Source organism: Corythoichthys intestinalis, chromosome 3 (assembly GCF_030265065.1).
Source record: "Corythoichthys intestinalis isolate RoL2023-P3 chromosome 3, ASM3026506v1, whole genome shotgun sequence".
In the NCBI taxonomy this organism is placed as follows: domain Eukaryota; kingdom Metazoa; phylum Chordata; class Actinopteri; order Syngnathiformes; family Syngnathidae; genus Corythoichthys; species Corythoichthys intestinalis.
The window spans coordinates 2880985-2899130 of NC_080397.1; the positions used below are offsets into that span (position 1 = coordinate 2880985).

General features: G+C 40.4%; 1 protein-coding gene across 1 annotated transcript in view; it reads left to right on the forward strand.

The window, feature by feature from the left end:
- Positions 1–883: 883 nt before the first annotated feature.
- Positions 884–18146, forward strand: part of paip1 (poly(A) binding protein interacting protein 1) — a 28088-nt gene continuing 10825 nt past the window's right edge. The window contains exons 1-9 of the mRNA XM_057832801.1: positions 884–1280; positions 2238–2383; positions 2461–2658; positions 2733–2845; positions 2923–3034; positions 3142–3267; positions 14470–14576; positions 14652–14766; positions 14839–14893. Coding sequence (XP_057688784.1) covers positions 1067–1280; positions 2238–2383; positions 2461–2658; positions 2733–2845; positions 2923–3034; positions 3142–3267; positions 14470–14576; positions 14652–14766; positions 14839–14893 — 1186 coding nt within the window. The 5' untranslated portion in view covers positions 884–1066. The remainder of the gene's footprint in view (positions 1281–2237; positions 2384–2460; positions 2659–2732; positions 2846–2922; positions 3035–3141; positions 3268–14469; positions 14577–14651; positions 14767–14838; positions 14894–18146) is intronic.

Consider the following 18146-nt stretch of genomic DNA (forward strand, 5'->3'; position numbering starts at 1 on the left):
CCTGCTTTCTAGTCACCGGTTGTAGTACAAAGACCCATGTTCCATGTTCACCCTGGCCTCACGCAGCCAATGGCATGGGACTTGGGAGGGATCTAACGTAGCACTGTTAGGTTGCTATTTAATGATATCAAGTGCGAATAGCCCAAGGTTTGTTGGACCATTAAAAAAGTTAACATACGCCGCAAAAGTCACATCGCTCATTACTGCACAACATCGGCATATGACTGGTGACTGTCGCCGTTTTGCGCAATGCGCAAAGGAGTATAGCGATTTTTCTTTTTTATAATAATTAAAGATTTGTCTGCGAGTCAGATGCAGCCGTCAAAAGAGCCAGATCTGAGTTGCGAGCCATAGGTTCCCGATCGCTGCCCTAGTATAAAACCCTAATTTGAATCTTTAGCTCGGATTTGAACTCCTACATTGTCAAACTAACCCAAGTTAGAAAGCCTAATTTGAAATATTAAGCCTAGTTAAAAAATAATAATAATAATAATTTAAAAAAAGGGTTCATACTAGGCATTGGTTTGCAAATTAACGTTTCAAACTAGAGTTAGGGTTTCAAAACTGGGGTGTACGAGTAACATTGACTCGTGGCTGGCATTGAATGACTGTGTTTTGCTGCTTTGGCAGCATTAGACGTCCAATCCAAGTAGACTGGAGGGCCATACCAGTTCAAATGGATTTGATGTCTATTACTGGCAACGACAGTGAATGAGTTAGTGATTTTTTTCTTTTATTTTGGTCTCGTTTTTTTGAATGAATGGGAAAAAAATGGATACAGTATTTGATTAGGGGTGTGAAGATAAAATTTCCACCGCAACATATTTTCTTCCTCAGCTTCCACTCCACAACACTAGATGGCGTTAACTCACCCTCTAATATTAGAACAACAGGGTGTTTGTTGTCAGGAAGTGGTCCAAAAAGTTAATAATGGACTAAACGCTGTTAACGTGAACTAACCGCAGGAAGTCATGCGCTGAAAAAAATAACCATTTTTTTTTCGCGATAACAACATTTTCTGTGGATGTTTTCATTTGATGGGTAAAGCTAGAAAAACAAGCGGGTCATGAACGACAATTTTAACAGAGCTCCCGGAGCAGGGAGAAGCCGAAATCTTCCAGTAGACGCTGCACTCCAGAGTACGGTTTGGGACAGCGACAGTCGCTTTACAGATTTCAACCAAAGGGAACCTTTGCGACAGCCTCGAACATACCCTGCTAACGGCGATTTTAACATTAGCTCGGCCACTGAAAATGGCGCTACAAGTGGCGATAGCGGAGGTAAGGAGAGAGACACCACCGACACACGGCTAATGCTAACTAGCCATTATTAGCATTGGCATTCGATTCCAAGCTCTTATCTTGCATCTTACTTGACCGTAGGCCTAAGTGCGTGACGCCTATTTAAACTTATCCCACCTTAACGTTCCTTACGACTTCACAACCGGAAGTGTTATCGTAAGCACAGGTCGGAAAATAACAATTGAGCTTATTTAGCCCCTTCATGTTGTGTGGATAATGAAGTAGTTCCAAATTCAAACTCTTACCCGTGTGTCAGTGCAGAACACAAAAATATAATCATCAGTGATGTAGCCAGGTGACCAAGTGTAAGTTTTTAATTTTTGAGCACTTCAAAAATGATGTACTTTTTCTGAGGATATTAAAAAAAATATAAACAAAATAGTTTTGTCACTCATTCCAGAAACATGAATGATCGTGTCTTTTTTTTCTTTCAAAGTTGTTTTTATTGATGTTCTATGAACTTAATACGTACACAACACACAAATGCATACCCTTACCCTAAATCTACGGTCCCTGTTTTGCACCAAAATGTCACAAAACTGCAATCTCATTCTCACGATCACCCCAGACATGTTTCAAAAGCATAACACTGGACCATACCAAAACAAAAAGTCAAAGCGTGATCATGTGTCAGTACTGATGGTGATAGTCTTAAACTCCAGCTTGACTGGGAATAATCGATGACATTCCTCCCAGTCAAAATAGATTGGTCATCTAGTGCCGTCAGTGTCATCGATGGTGCTAGAGATCCAATCCAATTTGAATGGGAGGGTTGGCAGCGCTTGTTCGTTGCCAGCCTCTCCTAATGCTTTATAAATAAAATTGACTTGATGTGATATGCTAGGAGAATCAGGCCACACACACAGACACCTTCATTCACTGTGTAATGGATGTTCGAAGCAATAGTGTCAACAATCTTTGTTGTTCCTCTTTCAGACAGTAAAAGACAAAGTGTAGACCAGCACAGTGTAAATGCCAACAGTCCTTCCAGGGCGTGTAATCATTTGGATTCCTTGGTTGAATCGTCCAAACTCTCTGCCAGTGCTCCGGAGTTTGTCCCAAATGCCATGTACCAAAATGACGTGAGTGTCATTATCACGTCAATCTTTTTGTGATTGACTTGATTGACTCACGTGTTCTTACCTTTTTCCCCATCAAGGTCCAGACATATTATGAGGACAATGACGACACTTTCAGTGCTCCGTCCTTGGCTGAAATGGTCCGTGACTTCCTTTGCCACCTAAGCTCCTCACCTGGAATGTTCGAGTCGGACGTTGAACACATAACAAGCGAGCTTAATTCCTACGTTACCACAGTGGAGTTGTTGGCAGAGCTGGTGGACCTGATCTACACAGAGGTTTGAATTCTCACGCGTGATTTAGCCCTTTATTGTTTTAACTTGTAGTGATTTTCGTGCCCTTTTTATTGCAGTCCACAGCCATTCCTAACTTCGCTTACACGGGCGCGCGGCTTTGTAATTATCTGTCCCATCATCTCAACCTCAGCCCATCTAGCGGTAACTTTCGTCAGCTGCTGCTTCTAAGGTGAAATTCCCTGCTTTCGTTCCGTCCACGTTTGTTGTTTTTTTCCGCGCCATACAACGAGAAAACATGTTTTGCAGGTGTCAAAAAGAATTTGAGCAGCGAGATGTCGCAGTGCAGGGAGACCGAGACACACAGAAGAAGTTCCACGCATTTGTGCTGTTTCTTGGAGAGCTCTACCTTCATCTGGAGGTAAGACAAGCAAACATGTTTTGTGATGTGATCGTGAAGATTTGAAATCCCCAACCTGAGAACTGTGAGGTAGCTGTAAAATGCTATTTCAATTTGTTTTTGTTTAGCTAAAGAGTGGCAAAGGAGCTTTAACCCGAGCTCATATCCTTCTACATGCATTGAAAGAGCTGCTGGACTCTCTCCTTTCTAGTCCTGTGGATGCAAACATCATCTGTGCCGTCAAACTACTCAAGGTTGGAATTCACTATTGATTATTTCACATCAGTTAAGCAACTGTTGTATTTAGAGCTCAAACGAATACTCGAGCAACTCGAGTAACTTTCAGGCATGAAAATCTCTCACCTTTCGGCGAAATTCGCCGTTTTGAAGTCAAAAATGGCGACCTACGTGAATTGCGTAGATCCGAGGAGAAATTCTTTTTGGGAGGGGGGGGGGGGGTCGGGAGGTTTTATTTAATTATTATTATTGTAACGAATCGAGTTATAATGTGGCGAGGGTGTTAGCATGTGTTCCTGAATGCACCGCATGACGTAGAGGGGTGAGGGAGGTGCAGGAGAGCGAGGGACGTGCCTTCCGTGTTTACGTTTGTTCTGGCGGTGGAGATATGTGCGTTGGCTGCGGCAGATAGCAGTCGTGTTGTTCAATAAGTTTCCACAAATAAAGAATTTCAATCTGATAAAACGGTTGACTATTATCAACGTTACATTATTATTATCATTATGTGATTAACTTAGTACGTAAACTGAGCACTTAAGAAATCGGTTCTTTAAAAAATGTCACACTTGGACAGTCAGCAAATCCTTCTAGATGCTTCGCTGACGAGAACCAATCATCGGCCCAAGGTGCGTTCCATTATTCCAAACGCGCGCACTCCTTACTGTACATGGAGTGCTCGGAGAGCCTTTGGGTGGCATTGCATAGCTGCGAAAACAAAAAGCAGGCCTTATCCACACCGGGGCAGACCAGAGCGCAGCATACACACTTGCCTGTATTTGCCAGCAGATTGAATTTGGTGAGTAATGGTTTCAATCGTTTTCACATTTTGCGATATAAAAAAGTTAATGCCATTCGTTGCAGCTTGCGTTGAACACTGCCAGAGCTAGCCAAATCTCCCATGAAAAAAATAGCTCCCGTTAAATTGGCGTCAAGCTTGTGTATTTAGCGGTAATATAAAGGAGGAATACACTGTTGAGTCAAATTAAGCGGCATGCTCTCGGATTGAGGGGTAGCCTCGCATCGCATCGCTCCCGTCGTCCGCCTTAGACGCGTTATTTTCGGCTGGGACTTGAGCTGACGGCCGGTGTCGGCACAACACCGGCCCGACGAGTGGTGGGAATGACTCTTGCTTCTTAAAGCTTTTCAGAAATACAGGGATCCCTCGTTTTTCGCGGTTAATGGGGACCAGAACCCGCCGCAATAAGTGAAAACCGCGAAGTAGGCCCCCCCCCCCCCCCCCCCCCCATTTTTTTGTGCGTGTTCAATGCATTTATTCAGATTTTACATTGGAAAAAAGATACATATATATGACATGTTTTTTCACTTTTTTCACCAAAGTATCATTTATAAATGGTTTTCAAGCACTTCAAAATGTAAGAATTATGATAAGTTTTAAACATGTTACAGCCCCACAGAATTATTTTTAAACAAGAATAAAGTAGTAAGAAAATGCTTGGCTTTATTAAATGCTTCATAGTGAGTCTACTCAAACCCTCTCAGGCTTTGGTAAACGGTGATTGACAAGTGTGCAAAGTTTTTCTTTTGATATTTATTTTTTTGTTTGAAGCAGCTTATTTGATTGAATAATAAAGACACAAATGTCCTAGCCAAAATGTAGCCCAAACGCAAAACATTACTTCAATGGAAAAATTTGTTTCAATCAAGTAAAATAGTTTTCAAATGCTTTTTTTGTCTCACATTTATTTTTGCAATCAAAAACATTTTTTTTTAACTGAAGTGACTTTTTGGGGATTAAAAGTATGTACTGTATTTTGATTGAAGCAACTTTGTTTTTGATAAAAGTAACTTTGTTTTTTTGATCGAATAATAAAAACACGATTGAATAACAAAAACACAAATCTACTTCCATCGTTATTGAGAGAGAAAGAAATTAAGAAAGCTTTAAAACTAAAAGCCACCGGGGAGTCTGTTTTTTTTTTTTTTTTTTTTAATATTTATATTTCATTACATAGACATGCCTCGTAGGGAAGGGAGATTGAGGGATAAAAAAAGGATTTAGATGAGGCTGCTAAAGGCAGTGGATACCTCATCAGCTGGGTGAATAGCAGACCTGGTAAGAACAAGTTTGCAAGGATAGTCGGGTATTAAATACAATTATAAACACAATTACAATGTTATGTTTCTATAAGATTTTATGTCATTACTTTATTAATCATTAGGTGCTAGAGTTGTTAAGTATGGATAATAATGAAATAATAGTTTTAAGAAAACTGTGCTGTTGGTGGCTCAGTGACCATCTGATGTTGTTTGTTCTCAGATGAACAAGTTGAGGAAGGAAGTTTTGATGCAGAGGTTGAAGGAAGAAAAGAGGCAGACTGACTGAGTCACAGCCAGAAAGTGTGGATGACAGTTTTGATTTCTATTCACTGTTGCCCCCTCCCAATTAAAGTATGTCACAGTCGCAGCCAATAATTATCTAAAGCTGGTTAAAATTGAAGTTATGTTGTTTTAAGGTGTATTAAATACTTGTTCATGTGCTCCTTTTGATCTACGAGCACCCGCCCCTCCACCGGTCTCTGCACGGCCCTGCTGAAACAAAGTGTGGGTCGACAGAGCTCAATATTTTGTTGGGGTGTACAGTGTACTGGAACATATTTCTTCCACGCCCTTCTCACCTTTTTAACCCCTGACCCATTTTCATGCCTGAACTTTTTTAAAAAGTTCAAAAACTGATCTGAGTAATTTTATTCACCTCGAGGAATCGTTTAATTTGATGTCACGTGCGTACAGGAAGAAGCAATTTAAAAAAATACCTTACTGCAGCGGACAGCCGCTACAAACTACACCGACCTTGCTAAAAAGTAGCCCGCATGATGCTATGGTGGTTTCTTAGATATCACATGTATGTTGAACTAGATGCAAAATGACAGACTGGGCGGCGTTAGTAAACAGCAACCATCTTAAAGCAGTAGACTTCTCAGCGCTAATAAATAAGATTAATGTTACTGTCACTCGCTCACATAACGTTAGCCCTGCGTAGGGCTAGGTTGCTATTAATTATGACCACTGTCGATGCGTGGCTAACGTGTCTTGCATACAGGCTTGATTTAATCAGTGAAAACATAGCGCTGTAGAGTGATGAGGGTGTAAAATAAAAACTTAATAATGCTAACTGTCAATATTAGCTCAGTAGTCATTGCTGGATAAAACGCCAAGTAGCACTGGTCCTTAATGTGCTCCAATACAGCAGGTATCATACTGTAACGTTGACACAGAGTCGCCCGCTTCGTTAGGTTGCAATTATTTATTTTTTGGGAACTTGTGGAACAACTACACGACTGCTGTCTGCCACAGCCGACGCACATTTACCTGCCCGAACGACAACAACAACAGGAAGGCACGTCTCTCGCTCTCCCACACCTCCCTCACCCCCGCACATCACGCGGTGCATTCAGGAACGCATGCAAACATCCCCACTATATTATAACCTGATATGTTACAATACATTTATTTTGAACACAGCAAAAACTCAAAATCCTATCAGGAGTTACAGTTTAGACTAACTTAAAACTTAACTAGAACTTAAAAATAGATTGACACAAATGGAAATTCAATTGCAATGTGGGAAAAAAACCTAACTTTTAAGTGGTGTGTGTTATCAAGCGTAATGGCATTTTTAGGTAAGAAAAATACGTATCTATACACACATATATATATATATATATATACTAGAGGTGTGCATCGGTACTGCCCTCACGATTCGATTCGATTACGATTCGGAAGGCCACGATTCGATTCAATTCGATTCGATTCAGAGGGTCACGATTCGATTCGGTTCGATTCGGCAATGCATCGCGATGCCTTAAAGCCTGGGATGCATTAAAATTCTAAAGCAAAGCATATTTTTCGTGAATCATGAGGCAACACAAGCGGTCAGACATTAAACAACTTTTTATTTGTTCTTGTGTCACTCCTGGTTGAAGTTAAATGAAAATACTTTTAGATATATATTTAAAAAAAAAAAAAAAAAAAAAAAAACAGATCACAGCATTTAATTGGTGCTTTGAATGAGACCAGGGCTTTCTCTTATTTTTTTTTTACACACAGTAGCAGCCTTTCACACAGTGCAACATCTGAACTCCTGTGCAAAATCAGTAATAACAGTCACTGTGTTTTAGTCACAACAACCCATCGATAAAAATATTCAAGTAAATATTATAGAAAGCGACAAAGAAAATATTGTAGTGCAGCAGCATCTTTATCGCAATATCAATCCAGGGATCAGTTCAGTTGCAAACAAAACATCCAACTAAATTGCAATGTAGAAAAAAAGTAAAATGTTGGCCTAGCCCACTATATATGTGCAATCAACTTAGAAATGCAATCAGTAACTACCACATAACAATAAAAAATAATGAATTAAAATGAAGTGCAGCAGCATTTTAGCAGCCATAACAATCTGTTTCAACATGAGGAAATATCTTTTTTTTTTTTTTTTGCAATTGAGAGAGCAGAGAGATAGTAGAGGTTAGATGGGGCCTAAAAAATCCAGCCCGACCCGACACGGCCGGCTGGTATTGAAGCCCGACCCGGCTTGGAGTGACGCGAAAAAAAACAAAACAAAACGCAGCAGCAGCAATTTATTTTCATTTCTTCGAGATGGCAGAAAAAACGCATGTTTCTTAATGTTTAAATAGGCTACATATTTTTATGATCATTATAGAAGCATTTGCACAACGAAATAACGCTGGGAAAGTTTAATATTAAAAAAAAAAAAAAAACATGCGATTTTGCAGACACACAGAGGAGAAGATTCAAAAGGATCACATTTGTGTTGCCTTTGTGTGCATAAAAAAGTGTCTTTCGTAACGAATTCTCAGTTGGCAGAAAAAAAACGCAAGTTTTCTTAATGTTTAAATAGTCTACATATTTATGTGATCATTATAAAACCCTTTACACAACGAAATAACGCTGGGAAAGTTTAATATATAAAAAAAAACGAGTTTGCAGACACACAGAGGAGAGGATTCAAAAGGATCACATTTGTGTTGCCTTTGTGTGCATAAAAAAGTGTCTTTCGTAACGAATTCTCAGTTGGCAGAAAAAAAACGCAAGTTTTCTTAATGTTTAAATAGTCTACATATTTATGTGATCATTATAAAATCATTTACACAACGAAATAACGCTGGGAAAGTTTAATATATATATAAAAAAAAAAGAGTTTTCAGACACACAGAGGAGAGGATTCAAAAGGATCACATTTGTGTTGCCTCTGTGTGCATATAAAAGTGTCTTTCGTTACGAATTCTCAGTTGGCAGAAAAAAAAACAACGAAATAACGCTGGGAAAGTTTAATATAAAAAAAAAAAACTAGTTTGCAGACACACAGAGGAGAGGATTCAAAAGGATCACATTTGTGGGCACAACTCGGGCACAAGATCTAACCTCTCAGAGATAGGACATAACATAGCAATGGCTGAAGCGGAGAAAGAGGGAGCAAGAAAGATTCTTGATGCACCTAAGACATTGAAAGCTGACATCTGGAGACATTTTGGCTTCTGTGAGGTTGGTGGGAAACTTGACCAGAGTTATGCAGTGTGTAAAAAAATGAAACATGACAATAATAATACAAATGGGGAAACCAAATCCACTGCATCACCGGAATTGCGTAGGGAAGGTTTTTGAACGTACTTATATATTTTAAAATGCGCTGAATCGATTCGGCTTGTTGCCCGCATCGAATCGAATCGTCCATGCCCCGCATCGGGATGCATCGCCGCATCGATTATTGTTGACACCACTAATATATACAGTGCCTTGCAAAAGTATTCGGCCCCCTTGAACCTTGCAACCTTTCGCCACATTTCAGGCTTCAAACATAAAGATATAAAATTTCAATTTTTTGTCAAGAATCAACAACAAGTGGGACACAATCGTGAAGTGGAACAAAATTTATTGGATAATTTAAACTTTTTTAACAAATAAAAAGCTGAAAAGTGGGGCGTGCAATATTATTCGGCCCCCTTGCGTTAATACTTTGTAGCGCCACCTTTTGCTCCAATTACAGCTGCAAGTCGCTTGGGGTATGTTTCTATCCGTTTTGCACATCGAGAGACTGACATTCTTGCCCATTCTTCCTTGCAAAACAGCTCGAGCTCAGTGAGGTTGGATGGAGAGTGTTTGTGAACAGCAGTCTTCAGCTCTTTCCACAGATTCTCGATTGGATTCAGGTCTGGACTTTGACTTGGCCATTCTAACACCTGGATATGTTTATTTTTGAACCATTCCATTGTAGATTTGGCTTTATGTTTTGGATCATTGTCCTGTTGGAAGATAAATCTCTGTCCCAGTCTCAGGTCTTGTGCAGATACCAACAGGTTTTCTTCCAGAATGTTCCTGTATTTGGCTGCATCCATCTTCCCGTCAATTTTAACCATCTTCCCTGTCCCTGCTGAAGAAAAGCAGGCCCAAACCATGATGCTGCCACCACCATGTTTGACAGTGGGGATGGTGTGTTCAGGGTGATGAGCTGTGTTGCTTTTACGCTAGGCCTGAACGATATTGGGAAAAACTATTGCTGCGATTTTTTTTGGGTTTGCGATATATTGCGATGTTATATTGCGATATTAAAAAACATTTATATATATTTTTTTCAAGATATTTTCACAAGATGACTTAAATAGCTGTTTGGAAAGACTTTAGATCACCACAGTGTACAGTCATCCCTTGTTTTTTGCAGTTAATGGGGACCAGAACCCGCCGCGATAAGTGAAAAACCGCGAAGTAGCCCACCCCCCCATTTTAATTTTTTTTTTTTTGTGTGTGTGTGTTTTTTGTGCCCAATGTATTTATTCAGATTTAGCATTGGAAAGAGATACATACAGGTTGACCCAAAAAAAAGTTTACACTCAGTTGACTGCTTGTTTAAAAGCCATTGAAACATATCTAAATAGGTTGTCATGCTTAAGTGATTCATTAAGGTCACTCAATGCAGCTGGTAATCTCTCGTCTCTACAATTCCTGTGCTTCTGCTGAAAATGAAGAAAACTTTAGCTGTACTTGAATTGCTGCGTGCCGGTCTGACACCTACTGAGATTACAGCAAATCTGAGAATATCCAGATGTGCAGTCTACAAAGTTAAAAAGAAGCTGAAAGATATTGGAACAGCCTCACGAAAACCTGGGTCTGGAAGTGCCGATCTGTGCCGACCAAAAAGTTGATCGACAAGGTGATATGTGGCCACCCCAGAGTCCAGATCTCAATCCCCTGGATTATAGCATATGGGCAACTGTGGAGGACAGTGCCTGTAAGAAGCCACAAACTGCTGTGGCAGCCTTGGAGAGGTCCATTGTTAGATCTTGGGAAAAGATGACAGCATCCTACATAAAGAAGCGTTCCGCAGGCGCCTGGAGGCTGTTGTGACACTTAAAGGAGGACACATTGAAAAATAGAGTGTACTGTACATGTTCTTTACAATAATGTATAATTTGTGATTCAATTCTAATTCTAAAATGAATAAACATGGCATTTAAGTTGTATTATGGCAGTGTAAACTTTTTTTTGGGTCACCGTGTATAAGACATGTTTTTTTCTCACACACCCCCCAACCCCCCCCCCCCCCAAAGTGATTTAAAAAATGTATAAAAATAAATGGTTTTTAAGCACTTCAAATTTCATAATTATGATAAGTTTTAAACATAACTGTCCAACCAAATCATTTTTGAACAAGAATAAAGTACTGTAGCAGATAAATGCTTGGCTTTATTAAATGCTTCTGTTTATCTACTTTAGCTGTGATCGTTGAAGTGACATGTAGAAATTTCAAACTCCTCATGATCACTTCTGGCATTTAAATGTCTCCAACGTCCCCACAGTACACACATTCATTCCAGCGCGGCTTCCTTGCAACTGTTTAACAAGTTCAACGATGATTGACAGATGCCCGTGTGAAGTCTGCTTCTTTGGCCAGATCAAAGCCATTGTTGTGCCAGTGACTGAGAGGATCAAAAGGCTGGGAGAGGGAGGGTAGGAGGCTGTGCGCAGACCAGAAAGTGAGGCGTATGTGGATCAAAAAAAAGAAAAACTATCGCACGTGCTTGCGATGGGACTATTGCGCACACGCACATCGCGATGGCGATGTTTAAACGATATATCGTTCAGGCTTATTTTACGCCAAACATATCGTTTTGCATTGTGGCCAAAAAGTTCAATTTTGGTTTCATCTGACCAGAGCACCTTCTTCCACATGTTTGGTGTGTCTCCCAGGTGGCTTGTGGCAAACTTTAAACGAGACTTTTTATGGATATCTTTGAGAAATGGCTTTCTTCTTGCCACTCTTCCATAAAGGCCAGATTTGTGCAGTGTACGACTGATTGTTGTCCTATGGACAGACTCTCCCACCTCAGCTGTAGATCTCTGCAGTTCATCCAGAGTGATCATCGGCCTCTTGGCTGCATCTCTGATCAGTTTTCTCCTTGTTTGAGAAGAAAGTTTGGAAGGACGGCCGGGTCTTGGTAGATTTGCAGTGGTCTGATGCTCCTTCCATTTCAATATGATGGCTTGCGCAGTGCTCCTTGAGATGTTTAAAGCTTGGGAAATCTTTTTGTATCCAAATCTGGCTTTAAACTTCTCCACAACAGTATCTCGGACCTGCCTGGTGTGTTCCTTGGTTTTCATAATGCTCTCTGCACTTTAAACAGAACCCTGAGACTATCACAGAGCAGGTGCATTTATACGGAGACTTGATTACACACAGGTGGATTCTATTTATCATCATCGGTCATTTAGGACAACATTGGATCATTCAGAGATCCTCACTGAACTTCTGGAGTGAGTTTGCTGCACTGAAAGTAAAGGGGCCGAATAATATTGCATGCCCCACTTTTCAGTTTTTTATTTGTTAAAAAAGTTTAAATGATCCAATAAATGTTGTTCCACTTCACGATTGTGTCCCACTTGTTGTTGATTCTTGACAAAAAAATTAAATTTCATATCTTTATGTTTGAAGCCTGAAATGTGGCGAAAGGTTGCAAGATTCAAGGGGGCCGAATACTTTTGCAAGGCACTGTATATATATTTTTATAAGATTTAAAAGTTTTTTGAGTGAAAGCAGTGAATATCTTTTTTTTTTTTTTATTGTAATCACATCTGAGATGCAATTGTTGGCTGTTTTTAACGATGTACATTGAAAATAAAGACATTGATTGATGAAAATGGTTCAATATTAGATGAAATGTCTTGTTTTCTCATGTATATTTACTGTATAATTGCTCTTTACCTTAAAAAAAAATGTTTTAACCGATTACTCGATTAATGGAAAGAATTTTCAGTCGATTACTCGATTACTAAAATATTCAATAGCTGCAGCCCTAGTTGTATCACGACGGAATATTAGGGCCAAAGAAGGCGGGGGGGGGGGGATTAATTCGTAGTATTAGTATGAGGCATCAAGTCGTTGTCGTACATAGTACTTGTACGAGAAATCAAGTCAAATCCGTACACAGTACGAGGAATCAAGTCGTAGTCGTACAGGGTACGAGGAATAACGTATTATGTACAGTTATTGTAGCTGAATTAGCTCCCATGTACTTCACTTAAACTTGCTTACCTTAGCTGGGAGTTCCGACAATCCTTCTATTGATTATAATTTGATGTTCATGAGCTAAACAATGAAGATTTGTATAAATCGTTCAACTGTGATTAGGGGTGTAACGGTACACAAAAATCTCAGTTCGGTACGTACCTCGGTTTTGAGGTCACGGTTCAGTTCATTTTCGGTACAGTAAAAAAACAAAATGCAAAATATAAATGTGCTAGTTGTTTATTACACACTTTTGTGCTTTCAACAATAGGAACATTAGCCTATACAAAGCTAGAATTCTGCTCAAAAAGTAGCTTGTATTTAAAGATAATCCAACAACAATTTGCCTTTCAGACCCCGCGTATTGGTCAGCTTTTTTTCTGAAAGAAAGAAGAAAAAAATGCTGTGCTAAAGAGAAAAGCAATCCCAATGACAAAGATTTTAACATGTGTTTTACAAATGAAATGCCTCAATGAAACATTTTTTTTTTTCTTATGAACGGTTTTCAAAAGCTTTATTGGTGGATTTTCTCAAGTTAAAGCGCCACACAGAAATTCATAAATTTAATTGTGTAAGCAGGATCTGGCTATTATTCTTATTATTTAATTACAGGTGTTTTAGCTCATTTCAATTTATTTTATTTAAATGGGCTATTGTTTTTTTTATTATGTTTATATTTTACAAATATGATATAGTATTCATTTTTATTGTATATTCTATGTTGTATAACTTCAGTTCCTATGTGAATATTAGTTCCTACTTGTTTTGTTGTGGTAGGAGGGCTTTGTATTGAACACGGGGCCGTGTTGGTTATTATTATAGCCGTAAAAGACAAGTCAACTGTGCCCCGATCTACCACTCAAGAGATCTGATGGACTCAAAAAGTAGGTTACGACTGCATATTAGTTTGAAAATTGACCGGATCCACCGTATTATTACACGAGTGACTTCCGGCCCGATCCTAGCTATTAGTATTGACGGAGGAGGGCCGCGTCTCGCGTCAAATAATAAACTCTGCCGTTCTTTTCGCGTGCGTCGCGTTGAGCCGCTTCTGGGACGCCTCTAACACGCGGCCGCACTGCGACTGGTGTGCATTGGCTGATTGACTCTTAACGCCCGCGTTTCACTGCGTTCTCGCGGCGGCCATGTTGTCGCGCCATTGAAGTTTCTGGACTGTCCTACCGTGTTGGTCCTCATTATAGTAGAGAAAACGGAGTAAATGTAATCTACACAAAGAAACTGTAACCCGATCAACTCACAGCCTCGAAAAGTAAGGGTTATGTTACGTCAGAAAATCGTTCGGTACGCGTCCGTTCCGAACTAACTACCACGTACCGAAACGGTTCACTACTATTCCATGTACCGTTACACCCTTAAATGTGATTAGATTAAGGATTTCCTCATTTGTGAAACCGATTCTAAAACACCGCCTCACAAGATGCTCTCAGTATTGTTGATTTTAACGGCGGCGGCGAAGCGCTGCATAAAATGTAGCCACTAATTCAGATACATTAGCCATACGTAATAATGCGACTTTAATCTCGTACTAATAGCACAATTTTATTCTAGTACTAATAGTCTGAATTGAATCTCGTAGTTTACTTCTTTCTTTGGCCACAGTACTCTGTCGTAATATCAGCAAATGGAATCAAGATTTTCTTCCCCTCCTTTTTTAAAGCTGACTGGTTCTGCCTTGGACGATGCTTGGAAAGAAAGTGGAAACACATTCATGGAAGAGCTGATCCAGAGGATAGAAACAATTGTACTGGATGCTACATGCAGTAGGTGTGTGTAGCTCACCATCTCCTGTCAACCTGAAAGACAATGCAGAGCAACATGAGGGTTTAATGTCTTCCTCAGGGAGGTCCGACAAATGCTTCTGAAACTAGTGGAGCTGAGGTCCAGTGACTGGGGAAGAGTGTGCACTGCAGCGGCCAGCAACGCTACCCCTGATAATGATCCCAATTACTTCATGGTGAGTGTACTTCTTTATAGTATAGTACATAAATTCCTACGTGTTTTTACCTTTTTTCTTTTTTCCCAACAGAATGAACCTACGTTCTACACAGAAGACGGAACTCCTTTTACAGCAGCAGATCCAGGTAACAATGTAGCATTTTAGTGGTCATTCAAAGCCGTAATTTCCGGACTACAAGCCGCTACTTTTTTCCCTCATTTTGGGTCCTGCGGCGTGTGGAATGATTCGGCCAATTTGTGTATTTTTCTGACGGCCACCAGGGGCGCTCGAGCATGGAATGTGGGAGTGAGACACGTGGAATATATGTGTGGAGGAAGACGCTAGTTTGCACTATTACCAGTAGTTTAACTTTGTGCGTTGTGCATCCGTCTTTGTGCATGAGTAGAATTGGCATACCTGCATCATGGAAAATGCTCGAAGAAATTAAATTGGCCATCCGAGTTGTATGGGAAGCTTTGATGACGAGCGGCGAGAGATCGTTTGCCAAGACTCGCCGCATGCAAAGAGCAGCTTTTGCACAGGTTTGCCGGGGGAGCCTGGTAGCGTGAAGCGCTGTGAAAGAGTCCGCCATCACCAACGGGTTTCGAAGGGGCCATTCGAGGACAGCATGGGCTAGGAGTGAATTTGCCTCATTATGGGAGACATTGAAGGCGACAGCGAAGGAGAGACTGAGTAGGTGCGTGGCGAAGTGCATCTGAGCGTCTTCATATCCGACACTGAGGGTGAAGACTTCCATGGTTTGAATGCACAGGAGGAAGATGAAGATTGCTAACAAAGACTTTTATGTTTTTATTATGGAATGGAATGGAATTTTATTGTCATCATCATCAGTATCATTGACAATCATTGACATTTACAAAATGTGATATGATTTGCCCGAAGAAGACGACAAAGGCGGACGAGATGAAACATATGCTTATCAGTTTCCCGTCCCCCATACAACTAAAGACACACATTCAGGCATGGAACATACATCAAAACTGTAGAATAACACAGTCAACAATCTGGGTTTAGTGACTAAGCGTCCAGTCAAGCAGCTCGATTAATTTTAGGGCATACAAGGTTATGACTTTGTCATGTCCCTGACATTTTTGCATCTGTTTGCTGTGGAACATTTTGTTGTGGCTATGTGTGTGACATGTTATCACAGCTGGTGTGAGTAGCGACTTAAAATGCTTTTCTTATAAGTCTCTTAAAACGATACATTGCTTAGGTGTACATGGTGACAATTGGCGCACACAAGGTCACTGTAACAGTTTCATCAGACATGAATATGAGAAAATCAAACAACATGCTGTACATATTTTGTCCCAAGAGTCGAGCTTGCTGGCCCTGAGCGCTTATCGGTTAAGATAAGAGAGTGCTTCAGAGTGCGTCAGTACGCGGCGAAGGCTGAGCAGCGAATTAACCAGCACAATTAGTGCTGCACCGCCATGCTGATGCTATGTACAGTGCCTTGCAAAAGTATTCGGCCCCCTTGAACCTTGCAACCTTTCGCCACATTTCAGGCTTCAAACATATAGATATAAAATTTTAATTTTTTGTCAAGAATCAACAACAAGTGGGACACAATCGTGAAATGGAACAAAATTTATTGGATAATTTAAACTTTTTTAACAAATAAAAAACTGAAAAGTGGGGCGTGCAATACTATTCGACCCCCTTGCGTTAATACTTTGTAGCGCCACCTTTTGCTCCAATTACAGCTGCAAGTCGCTTGGGGTATGTTTCTAACAGTTTTGCACATCGAGAGACTGACATTCTTGCCCATTCTTCCTTGCAAAACAGCTCGAGCTCAGTGAGGTTGGATAGAGAGTGTTTGTGAACAGCAGTCTTCAGCTCTTTCCACAGATTCTCGATTGGATTCAGGTCTGGACTTTGACTTGGCCATTCTAACACCCGGATATGTTTATTTTTGAACCATTCCATTGTAGATTTGGCTTTATGTTTTGGATCATTGTCCTGTTGGAAGATAAATCTCCGTCCCAGTCTCAGGTCTTGTGCAGATACAAACAGGTTTTCTTCCAGAATGTTCCTGTATTTGGCGGCATCCATCTTCCCGTCAATTTTAACCATCTTCCCTGTCCCTGCTGAAGAAAAGCAGGCCCAAACCATGATGCTGCCACCACCATGTTTGACAGTGGGGATGGTGTGTTCAGGGTGATGAGCTGTGTTGCTTTTACGCCAAACATATCGTTTTGCATTCTGGCCAAAAAGTTCAATTTTGGTTTCATCTGACCAGAGCACCTTCTTCCACATGTTTGGTGTGTCTCCCAGGTGGCTTGTGGCAAACTTTAAACGAGACTTTTTATGGATATCTTTGAGAAATGGCTTTCTTCTTGCCACTCTTTCATAAAGGCCAGATTTGTGCAGTGTACGACTGATTGTTGTCCTATGGACAGACTCTCCCACCTCAGCTGTAGATCTCTGCAGTTCATCCAGAGTGATCATCGGCCTCTTGGCTGCATCTCTGATCAGTTTTCTCCTTGTTTGAGAAGAAAGTTTGGAAGGACGGCCGGGTCTTGGTAGATTTGCAGTGGTCTGATGCTCCTTCCATTTCAATATGATGGCTTGCACAGTGCTCCTTGAGATGTTTAAAGCTTGGGAAATCTTTTTGTATCCAAATCCGGCTTTAAACTTCTCCACAACAGTATCTCGGACCTGCCTGGTGTGTTCCTTGGTTTTCATAATGCTCTCTGCACTTTAAACAGAACCCTGAGTATCACAGAGCAGGTGCATTTATACGGAGACTTGATTACACATAGGTGGATTCTATTTATCATCATCGGTCATTTAGGACAACATTGGATCATTCAGAGATCCTCACTGAACTTCTGGAGTGAGTTTGCTGCACTGAAAGTAAAGGGGCCGAATTATATTGCACGCCCCACTTTTCAGTTTTTTATTTGTTAATTAAGTTTAAATTATCCAATAAATGTTGTTCCACTTCACGATTGTGTCCCACTTGTTGTTGATTCTTGACAAAAAAATTAAATTTCATATCTTTATGTTTGAAGCCTGAAATGTGGCAAAAGGTTGCAAGATTCAAGGGGGCTGAATACTTTTGCAAGGCACTGTAACTTCCGTGCCGCTGCTGTATAACTGCTGTTTGCCGGCGCTGTTTGGAACGAAAAGTTAAGGTGTGTTATTAAAATTTTGAAAACTGTATATTTCTTTGTCAATGTCTCGTGTTACTAAGTGGGTACACGCGGCTTATAGGCAGGAGAGGCTTATGTATGTACAAAATGGTTTTTACTTTAAAAATGTACTGGGTGAGGCTTGTAATCAGGGGCGCCCAATAGTCCAGAAATTACGGTACTTTTACTTTCATTCTCCGCTTTACTCCTTTGGAAAATGTTCTTTCTTCTAAATGGAGC